Source organism: Phymastichus coffea, unplaced genomic scaffold (assembly GCF_024137745.1).
Source record: "Phymastichus coffea isolate CEN01 unplaced genomic scaffold, Cenicafe_Pcof_1.1 PCOF00093, whole genome shotgun sequence".
Taxonomy (NCBI): Eukaryota; Metazoa; Arthropoda; class Insecta; order Hymenoptera; family Eulophidae; genus Phymastichus; species Phymastichus coffea.
In genome coordinates, this window is record NW_026706904.1 from 755,082 (window position 1) to 778,722 (window position 23,641).

Consider the following 23,641-nt stretch of genomic DNA (forward strand, 5'->3'; position numbering starts at 1 on the left):
AGACGTGACAAGCCGCGCGGCTCGGCGTGAGATTTTTCGGTGCGCCGCGTGCTCCGCACGCGCGACCGCGATATAAAGCCTCGCGTGACCACGGGGCTCGCTCGCCCTTGTCCCGCGTTCGGATGCACATACATCTAACCTTTCTCCCGAATCGAATGTAGCTCGACGCCACGGTGAAATGAGCGACAGCCGGAATAAGAAATTACGCGGGGAAACGTTGATTACTTGGTCGGACATTTCATTTTTTTTTCTCTTTTTTCGTTCCAGCTAGAAGCTTACTTTCGTTCACGCTGCGAGTGGGTGCGTCGTAAAAAAGAAAAAAAAAATAACCATTAAAACACAAGGGCACGGGTTGTTGGTTTTCTCGCGGTGTTTATAGGCTTCGACGGACAATGGCGAGAGAAAGAAAGAGGAGATTTGCCACCTCTTGTTTTTTTTGTATTTTTAGGAGATGATTAACGGCATTTTTTAGCCTTTTAATTAAACTCTGGTACAGTGCTGATGGCATTATGCGCTGGAAACATAGTTGGCCTTCTCTCTTGCTTTTTTTTTTTTTTCATTTTCGAGTGAATTTTACATGTAGATTAAATATCGAATTTGCGGACGCTAATGCAGGCTTAATTGCAACATACACGAGATTTGAAAATTTTTTTGATGTTAAATATACATGTCTGCGTATTCATATTCAAGCGCGGAGTGCATCAATTATTCGACACTTTTATCGCGAACGAAAATTCTCTTCACCTCAAATTTGCATGTTTCAACGCTAATGGACGATACGTGTCTTCTAACTAATTGCCGTATATGCTTGCAATGACTCCGTGCGCGACCCATCGAAAAGTCAACGGTGAGATTGCAAAAACAAGAATCTCTCGTAATATAATAACTAATAATTTGTACGCGCAAACGTATTCCGAACGAAGTAGAGCGAGTTTGCCAAGAGTATTTCCTAATCTCTCATCGATTCGCCGCTTAAAGAAAAACAAGCATGATCTTAAGATAATAACGTAGAAGGAAAGGCGAAACAAGACGTATGGATTCCTATGATTAAGGCTGGCACATGTATCTAAATTAAGCTATTATTTACGATCAGCTTGAGTAAGCCCTTTTAAAAAAGTTTATACGCACATGATGATAATAATAGAACAGTGTTATAGGTAGCGCCTGTGGTACACTGGTACAAACATCTAAAGATCGCGCGTGTGCCTATGTATAGCGTCTCCGCATTTGTTCGTGAAAGATTTACCGAATTGTGAAAGGCTGGGGTCGCGTGAAAGCTCATCGTCCGTGGTCACTCGAGAGTGCGACTTGGCGATTTTCGTCGTAGTCTCTAATTAGCCGTGCAGTCGTGAGAATAGCTTTGCGATAGCTCATGAATGGACTGGCGCGCGGCACAATTTTCAATTACATACCAAGAGCCGTGCGATTAAAACTCGACGCCCGCGCGCGTAAACATATAAAAAGCTATCGCCGGCTGGAACTAATATCAGTGTTGCTCGCTCGCGATTCCGACGAAAGAAAAAATACAGGCACACACGCGCGCGTACACAGAACCGATAAAGCGTCGCGCTCACGCGTGCTCGCTCGTGTAATCTACATAAGAAATCAAATATAGAAATTGCCAGCAGATAGCACGTGAAGCGCGTCGTGTTTGGACTGTCGCGCGACGATCAATCTCGTGCCGTTGAAAAATAGAATACGCGTCATTGTGATAGACGCAAGCGCGCGACCGTTGACAAATTTACAAACCCCGCAAGCTCGAGCTTTTTTTTTTCCAAAAGTTTACCTCGCCCAACGGTCGAGCCATTCTCATCAATCTTTCGTGTGGACCCCCACCCCCCTTCTCTCTTTGTCACTCTTTATTCTTGCCGTCTGTCGCTCATCGACGAAGGGCCGAAGCCAAACAAAAAATAATAGAGATCGCGAGCAAAAAAAGATGAGGCACAGGATCAATCATTGACACCAGTGGAATCACGTACTCACCGATAACGATGCAGGCGGGATATTCGAGGAAGCTCGAGACTACCATGAAAATGTAGGCCGATAGCAGCGAGATGACGTAGCACATCAGAGTTTTACCATAGATGTTTCTCAATTCAGGTATGATGGCGTAGACGACGAAGGTGACGGCTAGGAAGGGAAGCGACAACACGTAGCCGACCGTGTGAAAAGAATCCATTCTGTCCTCCTCCTCCTTGGCTTTGTGCTCCTCGGTGAACAGGCAGGTGATGACGGCGATCTCGGAGGTGGTATTGACGCGGTGATCCATGCAGAATCTACCGACGGGCAGCGAGCCCAGTACCGCGACCGACAAGCTGCCATCCTCGTTCAAGGTGTACCTGTCCTCCTGCGGGTAGTCCACGGGATTGAGCAGCATGGCCGAGTGGTTATCGGCGCACTTCGGGCTCTCGACCAGGGTGAACCAGTCGTGCAGACCAGGCCGGGCTTCCAGCTGAGCTTGCATCCCGCTCGACACGATGTCCTCGCTCAGTCCGATCGTCTTGGGCGCATCTGGATCTGGCACGCACTCGTGGCCCGGATCGTCCGGGCTCGCGCTCGTCAGCACCGACTGTCCGGCGTCGCAGCACTTTCTCAAGCAGGGCGACTCGGAGACGTGGCAGATGCAACCCCGGCGCATTTTGCCGTCGTGCCAGTGGCTTCTTGCCGGGTAAGAGCGCGACTTAGCGTGGTGAATCAGGCGGCCGTCCTGCAGAATGTCGTACTCGTCGTCGGGTATGGCGACCGACAGATTCGGCGGACACGCCGCCGCCGCGTCCGGCTCGGTCCTGCCGGCGCGGCTGACGCACCACAGGTGGAGCAAGAGGAACCACAACGACGCGCCTCTCATGATGATCGTCGCGCGACTCGCTCGGCGACTTGTGGCGATTCTTCGCTGGGCGCTTTTATCGGGCGAGAGAGCGAGAGAGATTCGCCGGAGGACAAGATAAAGGGGGCCAGAGCAAAAGGAGAGCGAGCGCGCGGGACAATCGCTCTCGTTCACATGCACGGTGGCGCGTCCGCCGTGGGCCGAGCGATAAAACACGTCGCGGCTAATCGTTCCCTGCGGCGCAACGGAATTACGAGGCTGCGACACGCGCGTACATCCTTCCGCGGCGTTAATGTAACGACGTCGGCTGGCCGCGACACTAGTTAGCTAATTGAGACGCGCGAGCGCCCACTTGTTTCTCTCTCTCTCTCTCTCCTGTCGTCGCGTCGTCGAGAGTGGGAGCGCGGCGAGACTAATTGGACAGGAAGTTCCGTGAGACACGGGATACGGGACGAGAGAACGCTCGAGCGCGCGCGTCGAAGAGGAGTCGACGATGTACCGCCCCCGGTGGAGGCACGCGACCAACTGAGGCTAAAGCGCACCAGCAGCGGGAACACTTCGATTTTCCACGTTCCCGCCAAATACCTAGAGAGAGAGAGAGAGAGAGAGAGAGAGAGAGAGAGAGAGAGAGAGAGAACTCTTGCGCGCCTGCCGGTCCGCGCAACTCTCTCTCTCTCGCTCGCTCCTTGCACACCTCTGTACTGGCACACTGCGACCCTCGCCAGCGGTACGCGGTTTCGTAGCGGCTGCGGGTGCGAATAGGGGGAGGGAAATAAAAAATGCGAGCGGAGCGCGTCAGGCTGTGTGTGGCTGTGGCCCGATCCACGCGCACAAGAGCAGAGATATAGAGTTGTGAGAGGAGCGCGTTTTTGCGGAGAAACACCAGAAAGCGGGATCGCAAGCTTGCGCTTCGCTTTGCGCGAATTCGTTCTCCGTTACAGACCCCCGGGGATACTTCGAATCTTGAGATAATTCTCACACCGGATAATATTCCATATAGGCAGAGAAAGAGTAAAGTAGCGAAACGGCTGATGAGGATTAGCGAGCGATTGATCAGAACGAGCGACACGGACCGAAATAAAAATGACCAAGCGCAAGAATCCGGAAGACATTTTAATGAAGCGCTGCAAGCTTTGCTGCGCCGAAATAATTCATCAAGTCAACGAAAATATTTTGCGGCCCCCGCGCGGATGGATCTCTTCGCACGTATAAATAACTCACGGCCGGCCGATAGTCGCGAGTGCGATTTCTTATCCGACGCTGTCATCGAGATAAGAGTTTGTATGTTTTACCGTCTTATATTGGCACGAATAGAGAGAGAGAGAGACAGCATTGACTTACGAATCGCCGAAGAACAGAGTGCACCACTTTACTACTCATACCAGAGAGATTGACTTTACCGACCAGATGCTATATTGGCGAAATCGATTGCTGCTGATGTTAATTTCATTAGAGTTTCTACTAAAAAATAACCATTTAACGTCCGGGCATTGTATTCAATTTTTATTTTAGAGACAAATTATGCTTGCACACTTAGTTATTATGAAGATTTATTTTTATAATGCTTTGCATTTATTTTTAATTTCACTTACACTGGAAAAGTAACTGGCTATCACGGGATAATTTTTTCAAACGCGTATCAAACAAAACAAAAAAAAAATAAAAAAAAAGAATACGTCCAAAGCATAGAATAACACGTCAGGAAATTATATATAAATGGTGCACGACACGCAACAGACTTTTTCGTCCCCGCGTTTTTACGACGTGAATCTTGAACAATCCATGAATTAATAACAAACATGATAATTAGCAAAAGTAGTTTAAGGTCAACGCGAGCTATCTAATTGCCTAGTGTCATGCCGCAAAATGACTAATCTTGTCGTTCCGTGCCCGGTTTTGCTAACCCGTATACATTTTCACGAATATAAATTTCTATACGACGCTCGACAGCAATATCTTTCTCTCTTCACTTCCTCTCGTTTGTTTACTCGAGATAGTGCCAATGTCTGTTGTGCCACGTCGCAAGAGCGCTCAATCAGTTGATTAACTCCGTGAAAGGACAATTCGTAAAACGAGCCGCTGTAATCGATTGGCGTAACTGCTACCGCTGCACCAAATCCATTACGTAAGTTGTGTGCGCGTCCGAAGACGCTTAATCTTATCAAGGACGCGTGCTTGACAATCGACATCTTTCTTAATCGTTGGAGAAAAATGTACCACCACCGCCCTCCCGATGCTCTCTCGCGTTAGCCAATTTGCTCGCAGATTATATGAGCACGCTGTCTTGTTGATTCAAAGTTCTTCGAGTGGGGTCTGATTAGCAGACGGAAAATTTATTCATATTTCCACAAATTTGCACTTGCTGATTAGACTTCGCTCGCAATGCTATTTGAATTTTTTTTTTTTCGATCAGATTTGAATGCTTAATTATGTATCCTTCTTGATTGCAAACTAATTAAAATTGTACAATCCTCTTGAAACGTTTGATTTTTTAAAACAACTGTCAAACTGAGTTGCTCAAATTTTATTGACATTTTCATCGCACAATTACAGTGTTACATTGAATTATTCTTGGAATTTAGGAAATCGTCTGCGATAAAATGAAGTATTGTCAATGCGATGGCAATGCTATTTGTATTTTAATGGCACTCAAATTTACACGATTGTGCCAAGTTCAAAAAAATCTTAGAAACTCATGACAGTATGTATGATAATTTCAAATAGAAAAAAGATACGCTTTCTCAAGTATTTTCCAATTATACTAATCATGTTTGCAGTATCTAGTATTTTTATGGGACAAAATCAAAGCAAAACTAATTTATACGTCCTGACAAAATATTTTTAATTTTAATTTAATCTAATTTTTCATGCGGTTGGAAGGTATAACTGCAATTAAAGGATTAATGATGAATATTCTTTAAACCGCAATTGAACTACACCGCATCTATTTATTATGATTCCATCGTTATTTGTGGCTTTCTTGACATACAATATCAATAATTAATTCCAATTATACTTTTTAAATGAAACATCATTTAAATATTAGTGAAAATGACTGTTGAATAGATAAATTTAAAGTCATTCACCTATTATTTGTTGCTGTTAGATTTCAAGAATTTGATAAAAGAAAGCTTTGAAGTCTTTTGATGCCTTCAAATGAAAACAAAACGAGTTACCGAATATATTTTTTTAGGAATTGAAACTAGACCTTCTTTTCCAAAGTATATTTAAGTTTTTTCAGTATCGTTAACATATCGCTGAATACTGACAAGCGCTATAGATTCTAAAAATTTGACTGGCTGCAGCATTGTTAATATTTCTGCTTCACCGATTTACTAAATTTTTTTTGTTTAAAGCTATTGGAAAAACCAAATCAGTTCAGATATATTCCGCTACAATGTACATGTAACGATAGTTTCCCAAGCTTGCATTATATTAGTTTTTAGTTCTCAATTATAATATTCTCAAAAATATGTGTGCAATTAAGATTCTTAACAATAAATCATTACCATGAATTAGAGATAAGCTAGTCTATCACAATACATATATTTGTGTACAACGAACAATGGATTTTCCTTAAATCTTTGATTTGAAGTCATCGTAGATTGATCTACAAAGAACGAATTAAAAAAAAAGAATTTTTCATACTATTGAGTCTTAAACTTATCGGTCGAGACTCGCGTTTATTATTTAATTCTTTAATCAAACGTCATACTTATCTATTTGATACGGTTTGGTCAACCTGATTGTTGAACCTTGGGTAGTTTCACCGCTTAACTGCTACTTTCTTCAATAAGGTCGACGAGGTTGACAATAAATACGCACGGGCACTGTTCGATAGTCAATATAATAATCTAATTAATTAGTGACAAGTTAGAGCTAACAGTTCAATAGAAATTTAACATAACAGAAGTTAAGATCTCAATATAAGATAGTATCCCAACTAAAATCAATCGTTCGGCTATTGCACATCGACTGGCGAAAAATTGAAATGCCCTCAAGCTCCTCATTGATTTTTCAGCCTCCTTCGTTCGCTAAGTTACTAAATCATGAACTCGAAATAAATTATTACATTTCAGGGTTCAACAGTAAAAGTAGTATTATTTACCGAGCGTATGGATGCAGATAAGGTTATAGTTTTAATAATCATGCGGATTTTTATATTTACACGAATGTTTATCCAATAAGTATAATACTTTGTCTTTTTTATTATCAGACCTCCCTCGAAGCTTAAATATATGTAAGGCCAATCGATGCTGATTGGCATTGAAGAGGGTGGATTGTTTGATAACTTTCACAGATTAAAGCCGACGAAAAATAATGCAAACACGATAAAAAGGCAATTTCTGAGTGAACGGTACACTTAGGGTTCGATCTTACACTTACCTGTAAGATTATATTTAACTATATTTCACGAAAATGGGAAATATAAAAATATGAATACACCTTAATAATACATTTACGTTTTCAATATTAGACGGCATCGTAATTAATTGAAATATAGGTCAAAATATTCGGCGTGGAACAAGTATGTCTAAGTAATTATATCAATCGGATAATTTTCCCAGCTTATTCTTTCATTTATACGATAGTGAATTGTACTATCATGTAAAATATAATATTTAAGAAAAATGACTATAGATTGTTTACTTTTGCATTAACCTCCAAACTAATATTTTGATTTTTCGGATTCTATCAGGCAATTCCGATCTTCCATTATTACCGACGTAGAGCAAACCATCTGGTCGAATCGCTCTGACGCAAGCCACGAAAATCCAAATCCCTTCAACAAACAAGCCACAGCACACGTAACAGCGGCTGAAAAAACCTAATCGCAAGCGTAAAGGAGAAGGCAAAAGATCATCAACAAAAGGCATCGCGTGATGGAAAAATCTGCTTTATTACGAAGGCACATCGACGCGAACCGATTCCCTGTGAATCTGCCAGCCACGCATACACACGCGCGCGCGCGCGCACACGCACACACGTATGCATAAGCACAATCGCGTGTTTCGAAAGCGCGCGACTATTCAACAATGAAATATCCGTCGGGAATCGAGGAGATAACGCGAGCGCGCGCGCGCGTCCGTGAAAAACAGGCGAAGCGCGCGCATCGATAAGCGATTGCTTGGCCAGTACACGCGCTAATTCAAATGTACGCGCCGCGCGTCGACGTCACGGACCGTCACGATAGACAGCGAGGCTGCGGGAGGGAGAGCAAGAGAGCGAGATAGAATACAGTACGGTCTCCATATGGAGCCGAGAGTGGCACGATTGAAAATACTTATAACTACGCTTGTCGAGCGGCTCGCCGAGTCAGAAGTTCTTTGGCGTCCCTCTCGTGAGCCTCGCCGTTATCGCAAGCGTACTCGCCAGTCGATCCACACGATGATAAGTGCAGTGCCCAGTTGAACGCGGTGTCGAGATACGCAAGTATTTCGTATATAGGTGAGTGTGCTAAAGGTAGAGCTCAAAGGCAACAGGTTGTCACGATCGGTACACGTGTTTCGTAGCGCGTACTGTGTTTTTTACTCGACGAGCCCAAGCCATTCGTACGCACGCACGTGCACGTTAATTTAATGGAACCATTGGCCATTTCTCATCGTGCTTTATGTCTACTGTCTACAAGGCTGTACGTTGTTCTTCAAATGGAAACGCACGATACAACATCGTATAATACTTACTTCGGTTATTCAGTGTTCGCAATCGTCTGCTCTAATTTCATCAAGCGATATGAATAATTATATTCAGAAATAAACCAATACTGCGTCGGCCCTACCCGCTTTAACACTCTTGGTTGCATCAATTGCATCGTAAATTGCTAGGGGAGATAATACAGGAGCAACAAGAAAAACATCGATCGCACGGTTGTTTCGATGTAATAAAAGGTTATTTCGCTTGATTACCCGGCAGCTGGCATGTGAACATTCTAATCGGCTCTTGTGCTTGTTTTCAACAAGTTTTCTTTCGCTTGCGGTTCCGTTCGACAGTCACGCCGACAGTCAAGTAGCGCAGCGATCGCAAGTAAAAATGTGTTTAATTAAAAAGTTGCCGCCTTAGCAACGAAACTTCAACATTGCGTGAAAATGATTGCGAAGTATGCACTTAACCAATTTTCTCGTTTGGTTTGACAGGTTCGCTCTCTGGTAGTAGACAAAAAAATTGTCCGTGAAAAACCGGTTAATCACGTTACCGGGGTACATACAAGTATAGTAGCAACTGTATACATATCTCCATTTTCAACGCCAAAACGACGCTGATCAAATCATTGTGAAGCTGTTCATTTGCAATTACCAGGAAAATGACGAAAGGAAAGTTTACGAGGGAATGCTCGAGGCAAGTATTACAATATTTGTAGTTCTACTGTAGATATAGCGCAACTACCTCGTCTACCGACCAACTACTTTTTGCCTTGTTATTTGAAATTGCTTTCTGTCTTTTTTTTATTATTTCTTTTCTCGATATTCCGCATTGCTTTAACACGGGTCAACAAAAAAGTCGAATTCACTAAGAACATTTAAAGAAAGACTACTAACTAGACGAATCCTTTAAAATGCATTAAGAATTAGCGTGTACTCCCTTATAAATACGCCCAGAATGCAAATAAATTGACGAAGAAAACAATAATAGTTCTTACGATATTCAAGAACTTATCCAGTAGTCTTAATTTTAGTAAAGTATCGCGAACCGATCAACGAAGCATTTCCTCCTACGCGCCACATACTGGATCTTTCATCTCCACGAAGCGTTACATGCTTTTCGAAAATAAATTGTTACGTAAACTGTAATAAGATTTCCTTGGGTATCGTGTAATTGATCGATTTTTCTCGTCTCCGTATCATTGTAATATAGTTGCACGTCTCACGCGATCGCGTGCAGTAGAATAATTGTACCCTAAAATGCTTCGAAAGATAGATCCTTAAAAATAAATTAAATTTCATATAATTCGTCCAGCTTCAGAGAGGAAATAGAGGTATGTCTCGGCATATTACACTAACGTAAACACAACTGTCGGACGATAATGCCCAAACGCTGTCATTCGCAGACAATGCCATCATCATCCGCGTCTCTCTCTCTCTCTCTCTCTCTCTCTCTCTCTCTCTCTTTTCGAGCGCGAGAAAAATTTCCGAATGACGGGTGAACGGAGAAAAATTACGAAAGTTTACGTGTACGTCGGCGTTATCGTCACCGGCCGAGCGTATGCGTGCATCGTCCGTCGCAGCGCGCGACCGACGAACGGGAAAAGCGTGGGGGCATGACCCCCCCTGGGAGCGAATTAATCACTCGACTCGCTGTGTGCGAGCACTTGCAACAATAAAATGAGTCGAACGCGCGCCGCCTTCGGGATACACGCGCTTATCGTTACCATAGTGAATTGTGCTGCGTTCACATTGATCGTAATGTCGAATAGCTGCTTCGAACATTTCAAATTGCTTATATTCGGTTGTTATTTTTCTCGTGCAATTGCAGCGTCACGTCGCCAAGCGTGTCGGTGGTAATTGCTGTATTTCACGCATATTTAAATGATAAATTCAAACTAATCTTCAATCACGTTTCTCAGTCTTGCTGATTGGCTGTCTACTTGTTTCGACTTACAGCCGCAACAAACTTACGGAATCGTACGTACTCAGCGATAAAATTAGCCACCGTCGTAAATTCAACGTAACACGCTGCTTACATCAAAGGCGCAACTCGCGCAACTTCGATATCGGCACGCTTTATCCGTATACTCGTCATTTTTTTTTCTCGTCTCTTCGCGACAAATAAAATCGATCTGTACATTTACAACTCACACGCGTCTCGATTAAAATTCACAAGTCGCATGCGCGCGATAATACAGCGTATACGTATATACGAGCATGTATATCGAGCGTTACGAGAATACACGTGACGCGTCACATGGCCGGTCGAAGTCGCTCTCGCGCAAAACTTTTTTGCGTCGAGCGCCGCAATATTCGCGGTATCTGCAATTGACGCACACGCGCGCGTTGAAGCTGCTCGGCTGCCAATTATCCGACTGCGAAACAACAGCTCTCCCATGAAGGCAAGTCTTGGATCCGTGTCCCCTTCCACCTTCGCTGCACCTATCACTTATGCACTGCTCGCCGAAACATGTTCTCTCCGCTCGCAAGCTTATACTGCTCGCGTAATGTTCAGTCGTCCGGCTATGTCATTCATCTAATCGACCGGAAATACCTAGGATATTTTCGCTGTCGCTTCGTCGCGAAGACGAGCAACAATATCGAATATTGATCTTGCAAGATGATTCGACTCGAAGGTTAAGCGCGACAATGAAATTACGGTACTCACCGCTCCCAAGGTCATCGGAGTGGCTTATCTTGCTGCGAACTGATGTGAGTGCAGTGTGTGACCTACTAAGCGTTAATTAAATGTCTTCCACGATAAAAAAAAATTGAAGAATTTAGTGTTTAGAGGATTTTCCTTCTTTTGCGTTATTCAAAGGGCATTGTTGTTGACCTTGACGAAAATGTATTGGTGAATTGCGACACGTTATTAAGGGTGATATTTTTGACAAGGTATTTTTAAAAATACCAAATTGTAGTTGGAGTAATGTTCAAAGTTAATCAAAGTTTTTCACGGCAACTTAACCATCTGCTCATATCTGCATTACTTTCATCGGGAAGCAATTTGGAGTCGTGGAGCTTTAAAACAATCAAAATACTATCTCGCGCGATTAATCTTCATCGGAGGTGATATCATCCCGATCAATTGTAACAATCATCCGCCAGCGAATACTCGGAACTCGTTGATCACAACAGATAGACGAGACACATTCTCAAATAAACCCCACGCGAAGAAAACAAAAAGTCGCTTACACTGACGCGGACGAAGAAGAAACGAGAACAATCGAAAATGATTGGGTATTTTCCCCCACTTGTAAATCTTGCACAAACGCGCTCATCGCGTGCGTCTTTCTCTCGCGGCGTAAAACAATCAAGGCAGTTTCGGTATACTAGTAGTCAAGCTCGTACCGCTAACAAACTTCGACCACGTACATTTCTCTTCCAGGATGGCGAACCTTGACGAAGTGAAAATGGTCTGGAGGCTCGCCGATGCTGTTTGCTTCGACGTGGACTCGACCGTCATACAGGAGGAAGGCATTGACGAGCTTGCCAAATTCTGCGGCAAGGGAGATCAAGTTGCCAGTCTGTGAGTTCAACTTTTCCTTGTCGATTCGATGGAATCCTTTGCGATCGCTCTTATTCGGTGACTCTGAAATTTTTGTTCGGATGCTCACATTTACAACGACCATTCTCTCTCTCTCTCTCTCTCTCTTTTCATAAACGTGGAAACTCTCGAACGGAGCTCTAGCGTGCCAGAAAAATAATGTAAAATCGTCTACAGCTGGTTCAGCTATATACAAATGCTCATCAGCCTCTCGTAGAAGCCTTGTTTCGCGCACATTGAACATGACGAGCGTAATAATATAACGGAACGACCGAAGAGCCGATCGTAATAGCAATTGATCGAAAAGAAGAGGAAAAAAAAAGAAACAAGAGGACTTTATTTTTTCATGGTGACCTTGCGCTTTGATAACGATGTAATTCGTATTTATGTGCTCGTGGCTTGGCTGACGCTTATTTACAATGACTCGCCGGAGAGCGAATGCACGCGCGCGATCAGCCGGATCTACCTCGATGATAGGCCTCGATCTTCTAGGCGCGCGAGAGAGAGAGACGAGCGTATCTTTCCGCGCCGCACGCGGGGGACCCCAGCCGGCGAGCCTTGATTTATGTGCCGGGAAAGAGTTGCCGAAAACATGGAAAAAACCCGTATATCCGTGTGCCCGAAAAAAATGGGGTGGGGGCTGACAAAAGACGCTTAACGCTCCGCTCGATCACGCCACTTTGCTTCACGCTGCTGGGGATCGTCCATTTATAAATGTTCCGAGTGGCATTCGCGAGTTTCCGTCGGGTAATGCTGCGCGTTGGCGTGAAACTACGCCAGAAACAATTGGAGACGGTCGACGCAGCACCGTTGTTTTTGTGCGTCTCACGTGCTTTCGTAAAAATCGCTCGTTAGCTTGGAGAACAATCGGGGCCGGGAGGGCAGGGGCTGCTCAATGCCCTTCGGACAACTTGCTATTTCATTCAATCTCCGAAGGAAAGGTTGACGTAGCGCGACCGTACTCGCGGTAAAATTCCAGCGATGCTGCGCACAAGCACGCCTCCGCAAATCGGCATTCGCGCACTTTCCACCTGCCTATTTCTTTCTCGATAGCGGCAATAATCGCGCGCGCACGATGGCAAATCGTAGAACGATCGATCGAAATACGCGCATTGCGAAGCCAACGCGTACTCGGAAGGCTGCTCGTCGAAATGAAGCACACGACGCAAGCCGCTGTAGTTTAAACGAAGAGCAAACAAGAAAAGCCAGCTGGTGAAAAAGAAATCGAGATAGAGAGGAAACGCGCTTACAGGAGGCTCGTACGACGTGCGCGCTTTTAATATCGAGTAGGTCAACAAACTCCACATGTGTGCAACGATGATGTTTACGTGTGAATGCTTTCACGGACATTTGTTTTCCTTTTTCTTATTAAGCAACGAAGATTCATGCATAGCATAAATCTAATCGGTGCTTTATTTGTGCTTTGATTTCACGGTGAATTGCTCGACTTAAAGCGAATGAACTGCCGACTTCTTTGAACTTTGTACGGTTTTTCTGTCTGTGCTGTCTAATTATACACACTTGATCGAAACTTACATTCACGTGAATTGAAATATATGCAATGCTTGAGTAACATGTGGCTTGATTTTTTTTTTTCAGAACGAGACAGGCGATGCAAGGAAATATGACATTTCAACAGTCATTGGCTGTAAGGCTAAATATAATCAAACCAAGCCTTGCACAGATCAAAGAATTCCTGCGCACACACCCACCAAAGTTAACGCCCGGCATTAAGTAAGCTATTAAAAATTCAGTTAACAAACGGTAAATGTCATTGTCTTTAGTCATTGACTTCTCCATTCGTTACACTCTTAACTGAATTTAATTTGCGCTACTGACTATTCAAATAGCAGCTGAAGACCGAATTTTTTTTCCAATTGAAAAGCAAAATTTCAATTTCAACATATGATGCATCTCCTTATTAATTTTTTCTTAATTTCAGATCGTTGATACAAACATTACAAGATCAGAAGAAACAAGTGTTTCTTGTATCTGGTGGTTTCCACTGCCTCATTTCACCTGTGGCTGCACAGCTGAATATACCACAAGAGAACATTAGGGCTAACAGACTTAAATTCTTTTTCAATGGTATGTTCTTCATTCTTATTCTTTGCAAACGCGTAAATATCTCGTAACTTTGCTCAGGATTGTTAACATTTGATAGGAGAATACGCTGGCTTCGATGAAAACGAGCCAACATCTCAGACTGGCGGTAAAGCTGAAGTGATTCGGCGATTGAAGGAACAAAAAGGCCTTAAAACCGTCGTACATATCGGCGACGGCGCAACAGATCTGGAAGCTTGCCCTCCGGCGAATGCTTTTATCGGTACGCTTACGAAAAAAATTTTGATCTAACTTTGATATGAATAAAGTAGAAGTTTCGCAACCGAATCATAATGATGCGTGATTTTTTTTTATTACAGGATACGGAGGCAACATTATCCGAGAGAGCGTGAAAGCACACGCGCCGTGGTTTATCACGGACTTCAAAGATCTCGAAACGGCCTTATGAGGAAAGAGCGATTATATAGTGCATGCAAAAAGAGAAAAGAAGAAATGTGTAAATTTTGTTTAAGGGTATGAGTGCGTGTTTTATCAAATCCAGAGAGAAAAATATTCATAGATATTTTTTTATATGGAATATGAAACTATTTTTACACGGTTTTTTGTGTACAGAAGTGTAAATATTACTGACAGTATTTTTGAAATATAGTGAACAATTTTTATTGCATAGGATGCGCGCTCAAGTAAAAGCATCCGTACGTTACTGTAGCAATGTCGGTGAAGTTCGAAGTTTTAACGATAGTTATATCAAAAATACCGTACGCAATAAACTAATTAATTTCATTCTTTTTTACAAAAGTTACATAAAATATACACTTATGATATTTGCATTATTTTATTTAACAAAAAAACAAAACCGTTCACTTAACAAAGTAACCTCTTATTTATTTTATATTCACGCGACTGCACTGATGCAATGTACAAGTTGTAATGTCGATCGTTACATCTCTTTTTTACAAGTGACATGCACATTTGAAAGATTTTTATGTGTAAATTATAATTTTTTTTCAGCTTAAATACAATTTTGTTGATAAAAATATGGCAATAATTCACCTTATACAATTCAAATCCCACAATGTTGGACACTATTGACTATCACTGGTCCTAGTTTCCCGCTCCTTCTTCTTATGCTCTATCCATTCTCGTATTCTATTTTTAAGATCAACATCCGGCTTCACCATGTCCATTGTTAACGGAGACCGATTAAAGGGATCAGTCTGATCACTTAATAAATGTCTGTAATTTTTCAAATGTACAATATAGATTGGCTCATTCAGTTCGATTAAATCAAGTGACTGAATCTAACAATTACCTCGCTATTGTTTGTCGGTCAACAACAGTTCTGGACGATGGTAGTATCACAGGATCTGACATTACCGTTGACATAATAGGATCGAGGAAATCATCAGGTGCGTCAATTAGAATTTCCTCTTCTTCTTTCTTCTGCATAGCTGCTTGTTCTACTTTCTTTGCAAATTCATCGAGGTCGCCTAAAATGTTTCCTCCGCCAATGCGCACTGAAAACATTAAAACTTATCAAATGTTGTCCATGTGTTTGTATAAAAAGAAAACAAATTTTTACCCAAGACATCGTCAGCTAATTTGAATAATTGAGAACTATAGGACCTTCCATCATGTGATACAGCTAAAGTGAAAGTATCGCTCTGACTCAAATTAATATATATTTGACAAATATTAAGAACTAGATTGGCCGGATCAAAGTCATATTCTTTTTGTCCTTTGATCTGCAAAATTTATTTAATATTTATTTTAGTAATTTTGTTTACGGCATTGTGATCTAAAAAGTTATTTGGATTTTCACCTTCAAATTTTTCTTGTTAGGACCAACCAAGTGTAAAAGTAAATAATTTAACATCGAAGCTATGCGATCTACCATTGTTGGATGGCAGAATATCGACTTAATTTCAGATGTCAATGTTTTCAAAGTTTGGATTGTTTCTCTGCCTAATATATTATCGAATCTAGCTATCATGCCAATGTGCTCTAAAGAGTAAGTTTGCTGTTCTCTTTCTTGTTGAGAAAGTTTATTCCATTCTCCACTATCCCTGCAAATTTAGAAAAAAGACGATGATTGGGATTTATTTTAATGCATAATTGATTACTAACCTTGCATTGATCATTTGTCTAAGTTGTGCTATGTTTGATAGTGCATCATCAAGTAAAAACACAGCATCATTCATCAATAGATTAATAAATCTTAAAAAAAGGGGTGGTTGTACTGCTTCCATGTTTGCTTCTGCGTCTTGAGCTAATTGCCTGCAAAATCCATATCCATTTTCAGTTTATTGCAAATGATTTTACAATAATATTTATCAAAAAATATGATTACTTAAAAATATGTCTATGCTCTGATATTTTCCACAAGTAGGTCATAACTATGTACATTGGTCTGCGGTAGTTGAATTTTTGTTCAAATTCAACATTTTGACCAGTCATTTCAATACTCACAAATACATGTAATAAATTTGGCACGATCTAAAAGCATTAAAAAGTTCAGTAAATTAATAACGATTATTTAAGAAAAAATCTTACAAACCATTTGTTTATGTGGATGCGTGATAAAAAGTTGTTGCCTGTGGAATGTTCCAAGAGTAGGTGTAGATTGATGATGTATTTCATCATTGTTTGGTAAAAGAGCTTCAAGTCCTTCTGCCAAACGAGCTCGTAAATGCGGATTGTAAAGTCGACAAGGAGAATCCATCAGGGCAACCACCTTAAATACAAAATTATTTAATTATCGATAGAAAAAACATCCGTCTTTAAATATAAATTTTTACTTTACCTCTGTTAGAATAGGATTCAAAAAACCTGGGCCTTGTTCTTCAAACACATTAGAACTCCAACGTCGAAGACAGCATAAAAAGCTAATAGTATTATCAACTACAAATTCAGGAACACATCTGCACAATTTATGTAGAAATGAGTTCCCGTCAAAAGTATATTACGATACAAATGCGCGGAAGTGGATTCTAATCTTGCGTGGAGATTAAGTTCGAGAGAAACGAGGGTGAAGAATTACACGAGATGAGAATCTATTACCCGAACATCTATCATACGATATTTTTTTATACGTGTGCAAAGCTCGATTTTGAACGTAAATTTTTAACCGAACATGCGGAAAAGTCACACTACACACAGACTATCGAAAAATTAATGATATAATCATAAACACGTTAGAATAACTTTCAAATTCACCTTAGCATTTCAGGAACTTTTTTTGGTAAAGGGAATGTAATGGATCTATATTCATTAGGAGCGTAAATATCTTGATTTAATTCATGTTGTCTTATATCTACATTGACTTGCATTAACCAAAAAGCAGTAGCTGCATGAAATTTTGCTAGTAGACTTAACGATTCCGGACTTAGTAAACTTGCTCTATAAGTTAAATACCTGTCGAATAAAAATAAGTCATTTAATTGATTTCATAAAATTCAAATAATCTAATACGGTGCCACGCAAGATGTAACAGAAGAAAACTGACTTCGTCATCTCACTCTGTAATCGCTGCGATATAAATTCATTGACTTCAGAATTAGCATTTACTCTAGTTTCATTATACAATCTTTGAGTTCTTGCTAAATCTTGACTTATTCTGAAAAATTAGTCGATCATTAAATAATTGTTTTCAAACTACTTTATATTAAAATAATACACAATTATTACTTAAATAGTTTTTCTAAAATCACACGATATCCAAGATCGAGAGCACGATGCGTTAAAAAAAAGCACTCTGTGACAAAACTAAATGATATAGCAACTGGGCGAGTTTCTCCTTCTGACGTTGGAATCAAACATGTTTCTGTATGCATTCCTTTCATATGGATGCCTTTTTCGCGAGCTTGAGCATTATCTTTAGCCTAATGTAAATAAAATATTATAATTTTTAAAACTTACAGTATTGGAAGTTTAGAGCATAGTGTTAGTATAATGATTTACCTCAGCAGCACAATATGTGGGGTCGATTTTCAAGATTTTTGTATCATCCGGTTTTGAACAAAACGGTTGACAAAGTCGTAACAAAACGTTACCTAAGTTAAGCATAAATCCATCAGAAACTGTTGTTATGGATAAATCCATATTATTATGGAAATTCCAAAATTTTCCACGATTTGCGTTAGCGTGTAAACAATCTCCTAACCACGATAAAGTTAAGTGTCGCACCTCTCGAGAAACTTTGAGTAAAGTGTGAAAAACTTTATGCATTGATTCACTTAGACTATCCAATCCAGACCATATAATTCCATCGACTATTGAATTTTGCTAAAATTTGAAAAAAATGTATTAATAAACAAATTTATTGATACGATTTAGCACTACTTAATATAATACCTGTTGAAATGGCTTATCAAAAAAATCAAATGGTGCTGAAGGTGTCTTAGGAAGAGAACTAAGACTCAATAATGATCCTAATAATGTATCTGCATAAGCTTTCCCAATATTGTTTCTAACAGTACTATGAGCAATAATGAGCTTTGCCAAAGGTTCTAAAGAGGCAAATATTTGTAAAATACCAAACCAATATTGTTTGCAAACAAGAAGATTGCCATTAGTTGTTTCTTTGTGTATAATATCTAACAGAGGACTAAAAGCAGAATTGATTGTTTCTGATTCAGATCCCTTATTTTCTGCACATATGTGTTCAACTATGCCTCCCATGAAAGACGATAATTCAGTACCAACAATTCCTCCATTGATGAATAATGTTAAAAATTGTGCATGAATCTAAAAATGAAGGACAAAAATTACAGTATTGAATTCTATATTCTAAAAAGATGATTATATCACTATTAAATATATAAATATGTCATTTAATTAAAAAAATCTTGTGCTACACTAACCTCTTGTCCAACAAAAACATCAGGTTCCTGTAAGGCAGTGCTCGTATCACGCATAATAATTTTTCTAATATTTTCTACAGTATCATATGCACCATCACTAATCCTATATCTTTGTAGACGGCAGTAGCTTTCAAATAAGTAAGGTATAATTTCAGTTTGAACAACATGACTATCTAAATCTTGACCTTTGGTACTTTCTTTTGCTATTAAAGAAGATTCTGGCTCTGACAGTAGTAGTCTCTCAAATATTGCATGCTCAACAGAATCGGTATTGATAAAAACTAATTGTCGTGTAGGTTTTTTCTTTTTTTCATGGTAAAGCGTAATTCCAAACACATCAGCAATCAATTCATCCAGTAATTCATCTTTTTCGGCAGTTTCCGCATTGGATAGTAACTCTTCTGTTTGTGACCTCTTACAAGGTTCTTTTTCACTGTTTGTATGTTCATGTGGTTTGTTGAAAGTTACTTCTTTTTGAGACGATAATGCTGCTGCTTCGTTGATAGGCGCAAATAAAGCAGCAAATGGATTATTGTTCATGTTGTTAGACATTCCGTAAAATATTCAATTCCAAGCAACTGTCACAGTCATTGAACCATAAAACAAATAAAAAGCTCGGATGAAACACTGCTAGGAGGTTATGACTTTGCTCGTGCAAAATGTTACATGACAAATGTCGTTGCCTAAATGAAATACGTTGGTTAATTTAAGACATTCAATAATAGCAACCAGTTGTTAATCACGTATACCTTCAAACTTGCATTGACGATTAAATAAGAAGTATACTGTAGTTTGAACACTGACGAATCATTTTTTAAAAATCAGCACCGTTCTGCTTCATCAGTGTTTACAATTCTTATACTGGAAATCGTTGGCGATGCGTGACAAAAATTCTTATTACAGACTGTATACAATCTTCACTTTATTTTTAACTTGACTTTGTAATATAATTAAGTAGACGCAGCATATTTATCAAAACTAGTTTCTCTCTTGCATTATTAATATACGTAAAGGCTAACGTCAACAGCAGCTACGCAATGACATTGTGCATAAAAAAAATTGTTACAATATAGTTTGATAATCCTCCACCAGAGTGCTTGTGTGTGTGAGCGTGTGTGTGTGTGTGTGTGTGTGTGTGTGTGTGTGTGTGTGTGTGTGTGTGTGTGTGTGTGTGTGTGTGTGTGTGTGTGTGTGTGTGTGTGTGTGTGTGTGTGTGAGTACATACATACGTGTGTACATTATTTCCACAAATAAAGTCACGTTTTTATACTATAGGTGATAATAATCAAAATTTAAAGAAAAATATTTTATTTAAACGTTTCTTCCGCATTCAACATAGTTCATATCTCTGTATGTTTTATAATTACTGCTATCGATTTGAAAATGAGTTTAATATCTAAGCCTAAATGTAACTTTACGAAAAAAATCGCATAAAAATGATACTTGTAAAATATCTTGAATGAAATTTCGTGTATTGATTGCTTCAACAGTGGTATTATCTACACCAAGTACAGTTATAACGGAAATTGTAAATACATTTTTTAATTATTTCAGATTCGGTCACTTTGCACATAGTCTCCATATAAGAGGTATATTTATCATAAATAAGTCTCAGACGATAGTATTAGATTACAGGTGAGTGGGTGTCCAACCACCCACCCACGATTAAAAAAGTATCATTAAGACTTAATTTAAACAAAAATAGATAAAAATTACTTAAGATTAATTAATTATAGTGCTCGTCAACATCTGCTTATCGCTTATCCACAGTACCTATGTACATTAACTGGCTGTGGCAAAATGCGAAAGTAAGATTGTTACCAAATTATGGAAAACGCATTCGAAACGCAAGATATATGTTTATAACGTGTAAAATATAAAAAATTATAGCCACATGCACTGGAATGCATCCGTCTAGTTCACCGACCCATGTAAAATCCTCATTCATTTTACGATACGCTACCCTCCTAGACACCATTTTAAAACAAACAAACGTGAGATATTATTCGTGAGAGTAATTGCGAATGGCAATTAACGTGTATTCTGATTTAATTAATTACAAACACGAAAAACTACTGTTATCTGACAACGTGTAAATTAAAAACTTTAATGAACTAATCGCGGTTACAGTGAAGGATCGTTACGTAGCTGGATCTCACTCAAGACTGAGATGCTGAGGGCCAAAGAACCACGTTTCTCCACTCTAGCTTCCCATGCTTTCGACTAAAACGCTACAGTTTTCCGCGCTACACTCTCTTTATCTAACCGTCATACCGACAACCGATTGCACGCTATACCTAAACCCCTTTCTACATAAATATTACTAATATTTATTTTTTTTGTTCTTCTCTTGCAAAGCTTATGATAAAAGAAATCGAATAAAGCTTGAATCACAAAGAAATAAACCTGAACTACACATAATCACGTGAAAAATTCTATTCGTGATAATATAAAAAATAATAGCTCACTCGTCCAAGGTTTATGAATTAATTAACGTGGAAGGGTTGAGAGAAAGCGAGAAGGAAAGCGTGGAACGCCGCTTCGGGCAGCGACTCGTCGACCAAAAGAGAGAGCAGGCCAGACAGGACCCGTAGCGTTAGTCTTAGAGACCTGACTGTATGGCTACGCATAGTTGCGTCCTTTTGTGACTATGGCTGCGTTCGGTCGTTCTTAGTTCATTTCGTTAACTTGTAACTTGTATGTCAGTTGTTCCTTCCTTCTACCTTATCGGTCCCACATTAATCATTTTGATAATTTTTTTATTCCACGACCATAGCGTGCGCTCATCGAATAAGCTATAAGTCAAAAGGAGTGCAGCGCTAATTTTTTGCTTGGAAACTTATTATTTGCAAATCGTCTTGTCAAAATATAAAAATGTACGATATTTTGTTCGATTGCGTACGTAATAGTAATGTTCCAACTCATGCATCAAACCAGTGTTGCGCAGCTCCGCCAGCTTCCATACAGTCCCGATATAGCTCCTTGCGACTTTGACTGTTTCCTCGATCAATAATAATTAATAAATAATAATCGTATATAATATTACGTTGCGCGGTCGCAATCTAATCGCATGTGTCGCCTCAGATATTCTTGAAATCTGTGTTCTAAGTAGTAGGCGTAGTCGTAAGATTATCGCTACAAAAGTTTTGATATGGGCTTCGATAAAAAAAAGGCATTAAATAGGAAGAAATCGAATCGAAAAAAATTGAAAACTACTACTGCGCATGATGCGACCGTCAATCTGACTTTCACGTTGCTTCATAACTTTTGCGTTTCTTTTTTTTTTTTAAAGTGTCAAAGAATTTTATATAGTGTTTGCTATTCAAAAGTGTATAGTTTACCAATCATCAAAACGTGGCTTAGGCTTCGACATTAACATCGTACAGTGAACCGTGTGAATAAGCCGAGTAGACAAAAAGTGACTGCGAATGTGTCCATAATTATAAATGCCTATATCAATAGTCGGATAATTAATTATTTATATCATTAATTGGCAATGAGTTTAGTAGGCATTGGTACTAATGGCTTATGTCAAAATGTACCTTTAAGGATATTCCTCAGTTATTGTTCTAGCTGTCAGTTTGATCGTGGTTTCGTTGCAGCTGAATATTCGCCATGAATAAGTATAAAATAAGCGAGTAGCTCAAGAAGAAATCTTTTAAAATACAGGGAAATCGAAATCTCGTGCATATATAGCTTAATTCCATGCTGCACCCGCAAACTGTTGGCGTCAAGCGGATGTCTGCCTTGTTTTCTTTCGAGTTTCCACTTTCTACCTGTTCTTACAATTTCAAAGTTGTGACGAATTTCAGTCAATTGGGATCAATAAGACTCGCAAAATCTTCTAGGACGAGTTTTCATTCAAAACTTAACATTCACGCAATTCTAACGGAACAGTTAGCATATTTATTGCTAGAAATTCATCACTGTTATAGAACATACTGTTATAGAAACTATTATAATATATATTGTATCTGTTTACAAATTTTAAATATAAAATAGATAAATAAAATATTGGAACGCAAGTCATAGCAATTTTTCGGACCTTTTTTCTACTCTTTAATCCTCTCATTATAAGACATTTTTCATACATGAGAAGTATCACTTGTGTATATATATATAGGTTTATGGCGGGAAATTTGGGGGAGTCTCAGCCGCGTACTCAAAGTACTTTCGCCCCAAGGCCTGATTGGACCGTTTTCCCCTCGGCTAATAATAAGGGCGCCAGACCGCCTAATTTACGGCAATCGTCGGGGATAGGGTCGGAAAATCGCAGCGTAGGTCTATTTGCCCACTGTGCGACTGTGCAGAGTTGGCCGAGGTTGGTGACATCCTCGGCAATATCCTTTCCTCAGGCCGATGGTACCAACCAATCGTTAATCTTCTCCGTCCTCTCGCGTCCTAAAAGTGCCGGCAGCTCAGGATACAACTCCTCGTTTCTGGTCGGAGATTCGTTCGATCTAGCGCGTAGGTCACCTGACGCTCGGAACCAGTAAGGAAAAAAAAGAATCCTCATCAAAGTCCTTTAATGGCCTCAGCTAATCCGAGAATTGCTTCTAACAGCGTTATAGCAATCAGCGGCAAAATGGACGAGAAACCGATCTTCGCGGTCAAAGATTCTTTTACTTCTCCTTTTTCCGAGAAGAAATCATATTATTAGCCCATATGCTAATTCGAATATCGGTAGCGCCCTCCGAAT

The 23,641-nt window shown here is 40.1% G+C and overlaps 3 protein-coding genes across 8 annotated transcripts in view; 1 reads left to right on the forward strand and 2 right to left on the reverse strand.

Moving 5' to 3' along the window:
* The window catches only part of LOC131669477 (G-protein coupled receptor Mth2-like), a 66,165-nt gene extending 62,776 nt beyond the window's left edge, over positions 1–3,389 (reverse strand). For both annotated transcript variants that reach the window (XM_058944366.1, XM_058944365.1), the window contains exon 1: positions 1,984–3,389. In XM_058944366.1, the coding sequence (XP_058800349.1) occupies positions 1,984–2,848 (865 nt within the window). In that variant the 5' untranslated portion in view covers positions 2,849–3,389. The remainder of the gene's footprint in view (positions 1–1,983) is intronic.
* A 4,712-nt stretch (positions 3,390–8,101) lies between these two features.
* Positions 8,102–15,069, forward strand: LOC131669436 (phosphoserine phosphatase). 4 transcript variants are annotated; one of them, XM_058944299.1, is made up of 7 exons: positions 8,102–8,275; positions 8,962–9,163; positions 11,858–11,998; positions 13,616–13,750; positions 13,959–14,104; positions 14,181–14,342; positions 14,440–15,066. In XM_058944299.1, the coding sequence occupies exons 2-7, from the start codon at positions 9,129–9,131 to the stop codon at positions 14,526–14,528; spliced, it is 708 nt and encodes a 235-aa protein (XP_058800282.1). In that variant the 5' UTR covers positions 8,102–8,275; positions 8,962–9,128; the 3' UTR covers positions 14,529–15,066. The 4 variants fall into 4 exon arrangements, with proteins under 4 accessions (XP_058800282.1, XP_058800285.1, XP_058800286.1 ...); XM_058944302.1 differs by lacking the exons at positions 8,102–8,275; positions 8,962–9,163 and adding an exon at positions 10,426–10,446 and having other exon boundaries at positions 14,440–15,069; XM_058944303.1 differs by lacking the exons at positions 8,102–8,275; positions 8,962–9,163 and adding an exon at positions 10,492–10,871 and having other exon boundaries at positions 14,440–15,069.
* A 91-nt stretch (positions 15,070–15,160) lies between these two features.
* On the reverse strand, positions 15,161–19,968 carry LOC131669435 (ubiquitin conjugation factor E4 A). 2 transcript variants are annotated; one of them, XM_058944298.1, is made up of 15 exons: positions 19,692–19,968; positions 18,943–19,520; positions 18,434–18,826; positions 18,041–18,364; positions 17,768–17,961; positions 17,586–17,696; positions 17,297–17,494; positions 16,884–17,001; positions 16,638–16,814; positions 16,431–16,576; positions 16,208–16,357; positions 15,903–16,146; positions 15,663–15,825; positions 15,393–15,597; positions 15,161–15,316 (listed from the first exon to the last, which is right to left on the reverse strand). In XM_058944298.1, exons 2-15 carry the CDS (start codon positions 19,492–19,494, stop codon positions 15,166–15,168), a joined length of 3,126 nt encoding a protein of 1,041 aa, XP_058800281.1. In that variant the 5' UTR covers positions 19,495–19,520; positions 19,692–19,968; the 3' UTR covers positions 15,161–15,165. The 2 variants fall into 2 exon arrangements, with proteins under 2 accessions (XP_058800281.1, XP_058800280.1); XM_058944297.1 differs by having other exon boundaries at positions 18,943–19,625.
* Positions 19,969–23,641: the final 3,673 nt, after the last annotated feature.